Source organism: Hyalella azteca, unplaced genomic scaffold (genome assembly GCF_000764305.2).
Source record: "Hyalella azteca isolate HAZT.00-mixed unplaced genomic scaffold, Hazt_2.0.2 contig12758, whole genome shotgun sequence".
Classification (NCBI taxonomy): Eukaryota; Metazoa; Arthropoda; class Malacostraca; order Amphipoda; family Hyalellidae; genus Hyalella; species Hyalella azteca.
The window spans coordinates 47,844-61,391 of record NW_025942706.1 but is presented as its reverse complement, the minus strand read 5'-3'; the positions used below and the strand labels follow the sequence as shown (position 1 = coordinate 61,391).

General features: G+C 38.7%; 1 protein-coding gene across 1 annotated transcript; it reads left to right on the top strand.

Moving 5' to 3' along the window:
* Window positions 1–8,929: 8,929 nt before the first annotated feature.
* Window positions 8,930–13,339, top strand: LOC108667576. The gene is made up of 2 exons (XM_018154618.2): window positions 8,930–9,128; window positions 9,945–13,339. Exons 1-2 carry the CDS (start codon window positions 9,043–9,045, stop codon window positions 11,404–11,406), a joined length of 1,548 nt encoding a protein of 515 aa, XP_018010107.1. The 5' UTR covers window positions 8,930–9,042; the 3' UTR covers window positions 11,407–13,339.
* Window positions 13,340–13,548: the final 209 nt, after the last annotated feature.

Sequence of the window (13,548 nt, the reverse complement as noted above, 5' to 3'; positions counted from 1 at the left end):
GGTAATCTCAATATAAGTAAACTTCGAAATTTATTTTTTCATTTTGACAATCATAATTGCAGTTAATGGAACACGTTATAACGGCGAGAGAAGTACTAAAAATTAAGTGTATTCAATTCAAAGTTATGAGTACAAATCTGAAATTGAAATTTGCTTCGAATCCAATTCGCAGTAATTAAAAATGGGAGACGGGTTTCTTTGATCATGGGTCTTTGCGCAAAATTTTTTTGAGCGATAACGCTTAAGTTTGAGGACAAATGACTTCTGAGGAAAAGATGATTGTTCGTCATACGGTAGAGATCAGTTTAGCTGATCTGTGGATCGATGTTAACTGGAAATAAATAAACGTACTTCTGTGAATCCACAACTTAAAATAATTTCAAGATCATTATAATATATTTTTAAACTACCTTGATATCTTAAAGGCGATTGGAATATTGAGGCAGCGCAGAGATTGTCCATTACGAACAACGCTGGGTTTACCCGCCGATTTCTTGCATTGCACTGAAAAAGACACTTTTTTCGCACCTCATGTGGCCTCTAACCTTTCGCTCACAATACCTTAATTAGTTGTATTGACCATTTTAAGACTACAATGCCTGTCAAAGTGGCAGTCCTCATTGCGTGCTTATGAACGGGGTTTATAATTTTAGCAAGATCCTTGTTTTCAAGGAACCTTAAGTTGGCCGCACTTATGAAATGTTTGTTTACATGGCTACGCTAATCTGTTTATCAGGCTGACCAAAGCCTTGCCTTAGATACGCCTTTTAATTCTTTTCCCGCTCCAGTTGTAGACCTAAACAACAGTGTTTAAAACGGAATAAAATTAAACGATGTTAGTGCTCCTGCTATTTTCAGAGTAATTAATCACCCAACTATTCTCGAAAATAATTTTTCCAACTTTATCCTCCAACAAAACAACTGTAATTTTCCTTCGTACTGAAATCAGTGTCATGAATTATTGAACTAAAATATTCCTGAGCAGAATGAGGTATAACTGAAATAGTTAATGTCATCCATCGCGATACGCTTGCAGAATTGATTGCACATTTTAAATTAATGCTAATGCTGCCCGATGTTAATTTAAAGCTTTTAGAAAGTTAATGCCGTCATATTGTTTGCATTGGCTCTTTTTAAAAATCGATTCAAATGTAGGATTGCGGAGCAATCTACAAATGTATCGGATATAAACACGTCAATCTACATAAATGATTGAGAGTTGAAAGTACTCATCCGGATAGTTTGTTCCTGAAGTGCTATGTAAGAGATTTCTGCTGCTGTGAACCAACACTAGGAAACTTCTATTGTTCTAGCTGTAAGGACTGAACGGGGAAAATATGACCTATCGCCTCTGGGGCTCCAAGAGCCGTGTGGCGTGGCCGCTTCTTATAGCCGCGAACCATACGCATTGCTTTAAACGTAGCAGATTTTTGTACTTCAAGAGTTGTTTTGTGGACAGCTAGTGCTGTCATTGTGATCCTGTTCATAAACTGAAGCACTTGTAAAGTTGGAATAGACACACGGAGTTGCCTTCTTCTCCACATACTTTCCTCAGTGCATGTTCTCCAATCATTATTCCTTGGAAGAACTTGATGTATGCAATTGTTTGAATTACTTTGGTGGTTTTACAATAAAAATATAAATGCCTCTACCCAATCAAAATTTTCAAGAGGACACTCGTGATAAATTGTGTCTCATTATTCATTATATTATGTCAGTGAGATATATATACCTCTAAGGACCGTATATTCTAAGAACTCATTCGAGTTGCTCTGCAATGTAATAGTTTTGAATGTCAGTTTCAATTTGTGTGAACGAGGTAAATACTCTCAAGTGGAAGGTAATTATTTTCCAATTATTTTTTCATTGCAATAAATGAAGGGATTTAACCACTGTGTCAAAGATATTCATGTAAATCTTAAGTGTCAGTTCTGGTCTATCAAACACTCCCAGTTACTTACTCATATCAGGAAATACGGATCAGATATGATTTTTCTCTCAAAATGTTCCGATATTTCCTAGCTTGAGTAAAAAGAATGAGTTTGATGGATTACAATAATCCATGTGTGATAGTACGCATTACTCATGGCATTACTAGTCTCGACCGACAGATAGTCACTTTGCACTGCGGTGGCCGATCTCCAATCTCTGACGCGACTATTCAGCGACTGAGCGGCTAAACGAGCAGTTGCAGCAATTGCAAGCTGCCTTCCTCATGCACTCACACGATATATACTTCCGAGCGAAATTCTGCTCGCATGCTATTCAAAATTTCTTGTGCAGAGCTTCATGATTTTTTAACCACAACAGATACTGTTCGGCAACTTTGGAAATAGCTTGAAGTTTGTTCGCTTACTTGGTAATCCTACGTGCATATGAAGAGTTTCACATTCACTTTACTTATTTCTTTAGATAATTGGAACAACAAAGGCTCAAAAATTGATGCCCGTTCATCTCTCTGTGAACTGCAATTAATGTGAAAAATTTAAGCGAATTTGCTTAAAGTTGTCACAAGGAAAATTATTTCACTTTTTGAATTTCCATGTTCTCGCGCGTTCGTTTCAATTGATTCGACTTTGTTTATTTCATTTTAGGTCATATTCAGGGTGTCGCGTTCTACTTGTGTGCAGATTGGTCATTGGATGGCCGCCGATTTAGGTAGAGTAAATGTTTATTTATTATTTGACGAGCGCTTAGACCAAGTCGCACTGATGACGGAGACGCATTTAAATCTTAGTTTCGTTAATTCCGTAATCACGGGCGCATTGTTTTAATATATATTCACCATATATATGTGTTAGGTAGGATTAACACGTCAATTATTGAAAAATCGTCGTCTGTCATGCAGTATTCCGTATCGTGAAGCCTTCATAGCAACGCCCTTGACGACTGTCTATTCTTCACTTTTAAGACCTCAATGATATACTTCGGTTTTTAATTATTGAGCTGCCTAACAAGTTTTTAATTGTGAAAAGAAATTCGTGATGAATCAACCAAATATTACAATTATAATAAATATTTACTTGGTTTAACATTCAAATTGTGAATAGGCAATCATAATTTATTCTATCATTACCTGATCACGCAAACGTTCTAATAGGTTACCCTTTCATTCATTATAACTTAATAAAATACTTATACTTAGACTATATTCAAACACGTAGTTATAAAGTCTAGGTGTACGCGAAGAATGAATTGGCAAAAAATGTTTTGTGTCTAGCATATCAGAACCTGCAACATGTAAGCGACAGCAACAAGATCGTCGGATACCTTAGTTTTTCATTGTGATTTGATCTGCGGACGATTGTAAATTTACGATCGGTGATCGTGTGCGATGTCCCAATTTCCCAAATATGTTTTAAAACACAAATAAAATGGGATACCTAGACCCGCGGAAACGACGGTTGTGAGACACGATCAAACGATATGAATAGAACTTTTTTTTATAGATATTTTAAAGTGTTATACGACTCGAGTTTTGTAGAGTGGGGACGCACTGGATTGACACTGAGTCTGGGAGAATTGGCATCTTGCTGCTTGGTGGCTCCTGGCTAGTTGGTTGAACTTTGAAGACTAAAAAAGGCGCTGAAACTTGGAGGACTAAGGAAAAAAATACAATTAAAAAAATTACTACTGAAAAACAAACCAGATGTACAAGATAACTGTCTAAATAAATTTCAGTACATTACCTAGGTACATCCAGACTCCCGTCGTCATGAGTCATCCACTTCCACTCTACAGTCTCTACTGTATACATTAATACATACCTAGTACATAGTACGGTTATTAGTACCTACCTTAGGCTACCTACTACATCCATGATGATGAGACGTAAAAAATATACATACCTACTCATCATCTCATGATACTGCAATGATTGAAGAACAGGTTTGACAATCTGAAATATCAGGCAGAATGTTCCAAAAATTTTATTTGGAAATTATTTTGAGGGTAATTTTCAGAAATGGTTGACAAAAACTATATTTTTTTTGTGTGGAATAGAAATCCATTTTGAAAAATCAGCCTGCAGCCACAAGGCTGAACAAGCCTTTATTAAACTGCTTTATTAGCTTTAGGCTTCAAATGTATCTTGATTTGATTTTTCCTTCTTAATGACTGTGCCAGGCTGCCAGTGCTAGCCATGTATTAGACCAAAATGAGAATTATTGCATTCTTTCTGGCATTGCATATGTTGAGCAGCTTGAGCTAGGTAGGTATAACTTTTAAGCTGCAATTAGAGATTTTCTTCACTTTTTGAAGCTATAAAATTCTTGATAGATGAACCCTGTCAATGGCTGTCATGTCTAATTGTTAATTAAAGTATACAATTATAGCCACAGGGCTGGAAAAGTCCTATTTTTGTCTGTAATATTGCGGCTCTAATATCATATAATTTCAGTAGGTATGAAATCTCGCAGCTTGAATGTCATAAATTTTTGTTCAATTGAAAAATCGCAGTTTGCACTTTGCAAATTGTCATTTCATAAAATTTTCAACTTGCGCAATACGCATTGCTTTACCATTCCCGCCAAAATATCTTGCAGAAAAAACATAAACATCGTAATGTAAACAAATCAACTAAACATTTTGTTGAAGATCGCACATAGGGTAAACGCGGTATATTCCGACATCGTAGGTAATTCTGTCACCTCTCCAGCTTTTCCTTTATATTAAGCTTTGTTTTAGTTCCATGCGTTCATTGATGGTTGAAATGGTGACGTCATACATTTGCGTGTCGAAATACTGCAAAAACACTAGGTCTTGGCCATCTAGTGGGAAAATATTGAGTTTTCATCGTTGCTGACGCGTAGTGAAGTGTTTTGAGAGTCATGTGAAGGCAACAGAACTTACGTAACGCATACGTTTTTTTATAGTTTTTCATTTCTCGATGCGTCCTTAATGTGTCGGAATATACCGCATTTACCCCAGTTGCGATCATGTCAAAGTGGTCAGACTGCATTAACACGTGATCAACTTACAGTAAAGACAAATTTTATTGTTGCAGTTTGCCTGTTTTAGGGTAAAATTAGAGATTTGGGGTAACACATGCTTGGACTTTCTAAATAAATTTGCGCCTCATAAATGGCTTTTCATGACTGAGATATGGAATTCACGGCTTGGTGAAATGGAATCACGGCTTGAAGAAATGGAATCACGGCTGGCAAATCCATAAAACCACGGCTCGAAAAATTCAGTCGCGGCTTGCCAAGTAGATATATTTCATGCCAGCATAGCCACAAGATTTTGTATAGCTATGTCAAAAATTTTTACTATTGAGCTGCAAGATTTACCTATTGCCCAATTTATTTTGCCTCCTGCCTATTGCCTAATTTATTTATTTCATAAGAAAAACAGCTACATATTGCTGCCGGCAATTTCCAAAAATTACCTATAAAATATTTGTAATCTGAAATTTCAGAAAATTCTGCCCAATATTCTAGATTGGATGAAAGTGCTGAAATTTGAACAAGCAGCCAAGCCAGCTATAGTAAACACACCATATTCCAACAGTGGGTAATTCCGATACCCCTCAACTTTTTCCTTTATATTGAGCTTGGTCTTAGTTCCACGCATGCGTAGCTGGTTGAAATAGTGACGTCATACTATTGCGCGCCAGATTTCCACAAAACACTATGTCTAGCGGGAAAATGTTAAGATCTGCAGAGTGAAAGTCCAAGTCAACTATTACTAGTGAGAACATCGAAACATGTATGAAAGTTGATAGTTGACCTTGCTTTACTAAATAGTGATAAACTGTTTGTGTAGAAAGAAGATTATGGTTTGAGACTTTTAAATAAGTCTGTGAATATATTAGGAATCCTTTAAGTATACTTGTATTTGCTGATTTTAAGTGGTAAATAAATTAATAGATGATTGATTTAAGAGACGGTTTTAGACACATAAAAACTAATTCCAACACTGTGTCTTAATTACGACACAGCCATGACACAGGGTGTCGTATTCCGACACAGCTCACACAGGGTGTTGGAATTCCAACACAGGGTGTTGGAATTAGGAATTACAATTTTGAAGCACTGTCAGAATTAGTCTCACAATATGCCTCATTTAGTCACACACAGTGTTGGAATTCAGCAATTTTGTAGATTTAAATCCTAAAAGCTTTTAAATAAATATGGCAACAGTTTGTGATGTTTTATCATTGCTGGTGCGTAGTGTGGTGTTTTGAAAGTGACGTAAACCAATCAGAACTTGAGTCGCGCATACGGTGATCTATTAATAGCCATTTATTTCTTGCTACGTCCTTAAGGTGTCAGAATTTGGTGCATTTACCCCATGTGTCTCATTCACATTCACAAGTAGTTTCTGCCTGTTTTCCATTTCTGATGGATTGTAGACCCTCCAAACTTGCTGAAACTTTGGCCCTATTTTGCCCAAATTAAAAGTCTTACGAGTCTAAAAATTTAAAGTCCCCTTGAGTCTTGACTTGAAAAATAGAGCTATCCTGGAAATTTAAAAATAATATTGGTTTTGGATAACTGAAAGATGAAAAACTATGTCACAATGATCAATGTTGAAAATGAAGCACTAAACAATTGAATTCTACCAACTTCATAGTCAGGAAAATATGCCTGATGAATGGAAAATTATATTGTAATTTTGTCAATGTACAGGATTGCACTGCATCAAAATATGTTTTAATAGAATCTATTAAAAAATAAAATCTAAATTTGTGCTGCAGGATTGCAGCAAATGTTTACAACATTGTATAACTATGTACATACATGTATAAGTGATTGCTCATACTTTCATTGCTGCTGCTGCTTTGTCATCTGTTTTTCTCCTCAATCAAGACACTCCCACTAGGCTCCCATCATAAGGAACTCCTTCATCACCTGACCTCACCATTGTCAGAAGTTTCCCATCTGGCACTAGATGCTGTCTAGACTCTGCTGGCCTGCCTCAACTCCAACCACCTTCCCATCTCTGTCTCCGTAGTTTCCATGAACACCCCCAAAAAAAATGTCCTACTGGCACCTACATCAACTTCTGTCAAGCAGATTGGGATGCTTACACCACCAACACAGAGGCTGCTTTCAGCACTGCTGCTCCCCCTTCTTCCTGCTTCCAGGGAGAGAACCTCTTTAGAAGGATTCTCATCTTGGTGGCCAGTTGTCATATCCCTCTTGGTTGTTGGGAGGATTTCATTACCAACCTCCCACCCTTAGCCATCCCTCTCATTCAAGAGAGCAATAGGACTCGTGCCTTGAATCCTAACCACCCCAGCCTTCAGTACCCCAACAACAACATCTTAGCAGCCATTACCACACACTCCAACACTACCTGGATCAAGAAGGTCCAGTCAACCAACCCACAGAAAAACCCCTCAAATTTTTAGTTGCTCCTATGCTCCCTCTCCTGCAAGTCAAACAGACCAGCCCCTGACCAACCTATTTCCTTCAATAATTCCCCTGCCACTGCTGACCACATCATAGCCTCATCCTTCTGTGGCCAATTCACACTGGTTCCCCACTACCAACATGACCACTCCTGCAGGTTAACTTACAGGGGCATCAAGTCCTACAATCCCCTCTCACACACCTCCCCTGTTCACTCCAAATCTGACCAGATGGGCAGTGTGGAGCTTGAATACCTCCACTGCCGTTGGCCCAGACTCCCTCACTATCCTCCACCTCCATCACCTGGGTCCCAGAGGCATCCAGCACCTCACCCAACTATTTAATCTCTCCTTGCCAATGCTGAAATCCCTGCAATCTGTAATTTGGCCACAATCGTTGCCATTCCCAAGCCAGGCAAATCTCTGTCCATCAGCTCCTCACACCTGTTACTTTTGACCCACACTTCACTTTCTCTCCACACATTGTCACAATATGCCAGAGAGCATGCCTGTGACTCAACATCCTCAAATCTCCTGCGAAAACCAGCTGAAGGCAGAAGGAAACCCTCATTGTGACTTTCAAGGCCCTTATTAAGTCCCTCGTCACCTACGCTGCTCCAGTGTGGTTTCCTAACGCCTCTCCTTCAGCAATCTCTAAGTTGCAAACCATACAGAATTCTGTAATCTGCATAGCCATGGGTTTTCTTCAAATGGCATCCACTTCCCACCTGCACAGCAAAGCTGAGGTCTTACCCATAGCTGAACACCTCTCTCCTCTGCTCACAGTACCTTGCCAGCACCCTATGACCACATCATCCCTGCTACCCTATTGTCACACAGACAATAAGGCCCTGTTCCATGAAGCACATGCTTCAGTCCCACTTCTAGCCTTCAGTCTCTCATCTGCTGGAGGAGGGGTCCCTCCCCCTGATTTCTACTTCACTGCCCTCAGCACCCTGCACAGCTCATGTGTCTCCTCCTACCTGTCTTCAGCAACTCCCAGCAAGGTGTTGCTGATCTCTGCCCCCTCCTTGTACTTTGCCCTCATTGGAGCAGCAAACAGCCCTCTCTGCCTTGAGTGCTGCATAATGGATCACAACACTCATTACCTTCTCAGCTGCCCATCACACCCCCCACTGCCCATCACACCCCACTCTGGTCTAACCCTGGACTGACTGCGGCATTCCTTTTGTCACTTCCATCCTTCTCCAACATCCTTGGAGTGGACCTGCCACTCCCTCCTCCTCCTCCGGAGCCACTGCCCTCACAGGGGTGCCGCCAAGCAACAGACCCCGGCAATTAACAACAATGGCTATGTGACAATCATATCCAATAAATATATATGTCACATTTGCTGTGCAATGGTGCGGTCATATCCTTCCTAATGTGATTGTGCTATCATATCCTCCCCAGGGCTCATCCCTTTCCCAAAATGACCAAAATGACACCTTTTTTTGTATATGTACATATATAAATGGTGTATAGGTGTGTATAAACATAAATTCATACTGATGCCCAGATATGTATAATCACATATGAATACAAAAAGCATAGGTAATCTTCCATACAATATGTTACAACTTTTTTCTTGGATTTTTCAGGCTTCAATTTCCAAATTTGAACCTTTTGAGCAGGTTGTTGCTCCATCTATGTCCAAATTAAATTGTTGTTAGACTATATTAACTATGAGTAAATTGCTTGATTTGTCTGATGAACTTCTCCTGAAAATATTTTCACATCTTGATGCTGCTGATCTAATTGATGTTAAATTGTAAGTAATTCTAATTATTCCTCCTTCTTGGTCTATGACTATTTGGAATTTATGATCATATAACAGGATGTTATTGATGTTTCTTGCCCTGATAAGGAATTATTCATAGATATATATTTTTCATAAGGTGATATGTTTCATGAAAATTTAGGTTAAAAATAGGCGAAATTCTCAAAATTGTTTAGATTAGAATTGATAATGAAAAAAAAATCCTATGAAAACATGAATTATGCTAAGATTTTAATTTAGTTTTGAAATATTTTCCATTGAAATTTTAACACCCCTTGTTCATCAGAGCACAGCTATTTAGGATGGATTACCAATCAGAAATTCATTTTAAATACTTACTGCTGAAATCCTCATTTTTTATCATTGCAACATAAACACAATCGCTTAATTTCATCAAACTTCCATATGCAGCTACTATAATCTTGACCCATTCCTCTTGAAACTTTGACCAAATGTTTTCAACATTTTATGGTTTCATAGCATTCAAACCTGGATTCTATAGATTACCTACTTATGACCAATTTTGTCATAACCAATTATTTTGTTTCTGATAGTAATTACCAATTTATCCCTTTTTTTCTAAATACAGTTATCCAAGTTTGTATTCTTTGTTTTGTTGAATATCCAGCTTGAAACTATACATAGCTGACAAAAATAAGATCGTTTTCTCATCAGTTGCTTTTAATTTTCATCAAGGATTTTATTCTTCAATATCCAAATGAAACACCAGATGAGAAAACGGTGAGAGAGAATTGACACGCGTAATAAAATGAGGAATTTTTTATTAACTGATTTGCATGTGTGCAGGGTTTGTCAGCGGCTAAATCGTCTGTGGTGTGACCGCACACTTTGGCTGGAGGCTGACTTCAGCCAACGACGCTTCAACCGAGCCCAGCTCTGCAAGGTTCTGTCGCCGGTACTGAATTCAATTTCTTCATTTAGCATCAGGGGTTTGAGAAATACCAGCGGCATTCACAGCAGATCAAAACTCCTCACTCTACACACTCTAAGGCTGCTTGCTGAAAATGCTCCATTACTCAAGGAGTTCACTGTACGGGAGACTGTCATCTGTGCAAAGCAAATCACAGTCGAAAGCCTGTCCATTTTCAAAAACTTGCAGTGTCTTGCATTTATCAATTGTGAATTTGTTAATAAGCCCAAAACTATGACTGACAGGTCCTGGTTTCGGAAACTAGAGAAATGGTTACCACTTCTAACGAGCCTGCATATAAGTGGTACAACGTTCGTGGACGATTATGACATTATGGCTATGGGTAAATGCTCTAAACTCAGTAAGCTTATACTCACAAATTGTCCTAAAGTAGGAATAGCCATGCCTTATTTAGCCATAGCTTTCCGTTTTGGCCTTGGCCATTTAAAATACCTAGATTTTCGTGGTACAAGTCTTGTAAACAGTGATGTGCTGTCAATCCTTCAGAATGGTAACATTCAGGAGCTTTACTTGGGACCAATGGGCGCCGTCAAACGTCAGAGATTGTCCCCTGAAAACCGACATAATCTCATTATGGCTGACCCTCATCGAGAAGACCCTCCTCATCAACAGGTTCTTGTGGTCAACATGGGTCCTGATGGGCCAAACTGGCGGCAGGTGCGCGATGATGAATTGGATGGCTTAGGACTGCAGTGGGTCAGACAGCGAAATGAGGAGCGACAGAGAATGAGGGAAGAGCAGGAAGACGAGCATTACTTCATTGGTGAGAACGGTCATCTGTTGCAGCAGCAACCTTTGGCATCTATTGCAGAGGAAGCCTCAAGCTCGAAGTCATCGTCAGGTCTAAAGAGAAAAAACATGGACGATGGTGAGGTTGAAGGAAGACCTTCTAAAAGGGCACGAATCAATAGTGATGGCACTTGTGGAGACAGCAACCGCGCTGATGCAGATGATTCGGATGCTATCCCTGCCTCCGAGTTCCGACTTTCTCGTGACGTTCTCAGCTTAGGGTGTGTTCATGAACTTGCAAACAATTTCGAGCCTGACGACGGCTTATCTGACCAACTTATACCTAACCTGGTTAGTAAAGGAAGCAACCTGAAAACCTTACATTTAGCGGGCTGTGCTATATCAGACGATGGTTTAACTTGCCTCATGTCGTGCCTACACAACCTCAGATCCGTCAATATCATGTACAGTTTGGTGACCCAGCAAAGACTTGAGGAACTCAGGAACACCTACAAGAATTGTGTTATCAGCGATGTTAGACCTGCACAGGGAGATCCGCGAGACTGCACTATATTCTGTTCAAATTAGGAGCTGTGTCTCAGCGTATCAAAGTTGATATGGTTGCTGTGATCCTCATTTTTCTTGAAGCCTGTCTTGAGAACCTTTTCTGCCTCATAACTCTTTTTGAAAGGTGTAATGATTCAGTGACTACCGATGACGTGACGCCGGTGCATTGTAAGCGAGCTATGTATAAAATATATCCCTCGTTTATGTTCTCTTCAAATCGCCATCCCGTAGGATTTCTGAGAATTTTGGTGGTTTCCTGTATACATAGTTTAGTATTGTAGACCAAGGAATTTTCCTGCGCGTTCATTTTTAATAATGATACATTTTAACTGTCTATCGAAAAACATTTTTCAATATTTGGGCATCGTTTGGGGCCTGGACGCGGCTTTTTGCTTTATTTTTACTTAGTAAGTGTTCATCTCAGGGACTAACTTTCCGGCACTCGTATTCATCTTCTGAATGTTGTGTATATTGTCAAGAATCTCTGCCCCGTATTCGCCAAGACTGAAGCGAGTTTCGCATAAAGCAAGCAACACGCTTTATGCCACCTCGACCGAGATATTCCAATTCATAGCACATCACTTAGACCAGCAATAACTGTAACTATCGTTCTGTCGTGTCACAGACGGCATTCCGCAAAAGAGAATTAGGAATAGAAACTTAGGGAGGATTTTTTTTAAGTCGACTCGTGCAAGTGACACCTTACGAGAGCCGCCCAGTTATGAGTGAAGCAGGAGGAAAAATGTCATAGAACAACGAGCATGAATAGCTACAAAAATGCTTTCATTGTTTAATTAGACTTTACAGTAATTGAAATGCTTAGTATATAATTTTTACTGAGAATCTCTCGACTTTATGACACCATTTTCTTTTAATTACGTTAAAGGTCATTTTCGATCATTACCTCGTGCAGGCGAATCACTCGTGAAAGTGCTAAAATATATAAATAATATGCTTCATGATTTTGGCAGTAAGAATTAAGTTTTTAATTTTCATGTTCGCTAATAACTTCGTGCGCGTGCTTGGAAGTCGCGTGTCACTCATTTTTTGTGATAGTTTAGTCATTGATTTGTAGACAGGTATTGGTTTTGGAATCATTACTTACGCAACTTGAATCTAAAGTAAAAAGAGTATTATTGTTATCATCAAACTCAAGTATTTCTATTTGGTGACATTTTCTTCTATTTTTTTCCTGAACATCGTGGCAAATATTGTAATTAATGATTTACAGTAATTTGTATCCAACCTTAGTATCTTTGAAGTCAATTAAGGACCCCCGACATTCTTGAAATTGCATGACACTGTGAATAATTTAAAGAAATGTTATTTGGAGCCGTAGAAAATGATCAAATCATCGTTTTGTTATAGAAATTTGTGGAAAAACAGACGTTTCGTTTCCTTATGGTTATTAAAGCCTGTTTCCAATGTCTGCCGATGGAATGTTGCGCACTTATTTGAAATTCGATTAGGTATCGAAGCTACAAATGATCAAAATTCATTCGTTTACGAACATGATTAGTTTGCAATCGATGGTTAAATGTGAGTACAGGATTTTTGAATTTAATTTAGGGAATATAACTAATTTCTTCGATCATTCAAATATAATTTATACCAATGTAAACCGTGCAGGTATTTAAGAGTCTTTTATTGCTTGCCTGCCTGCCTGCGGAAGAGCGTCCCGTGCTCAGCGTTATGCACGAGTGCGTATGACAGGCTTTATTTTTGGCAATACTGTTAACTCCTTGCTGCTCAACGGTTTCCGCTGATTCCTGTTTATTTGTTAAATTTAAACCGAATTCGTATCCTGCTCTTCTGGCTGCAATAACATTGTCAAAATATTACTCTAGTCTCCCGTCTCTCTCTTTTCTATGACTATACTGAAAGTTTTTTTTCAAAACCTAAAATGAAAACTGAATTGTGTATTGGTCGTCAAATAAATTTTTGGTAAACGTAACCGTTTTCTTTAATCCTTGCTAGTTCTGAGATCTCTAGGTTTGAGTGATGATGTTGTTTAAATCATAATTGAAAACGAAATCCGTAAAACGTTAATTGAGGGAAGAACAAAGGGTGGAGCTACCGCTGTTCCAGTTCCCTGGAGCGTAAGTATACAGTTGTACAGGCAGTCATTTCATATATTCTAACCAGGAAAATATTATTTGTCAA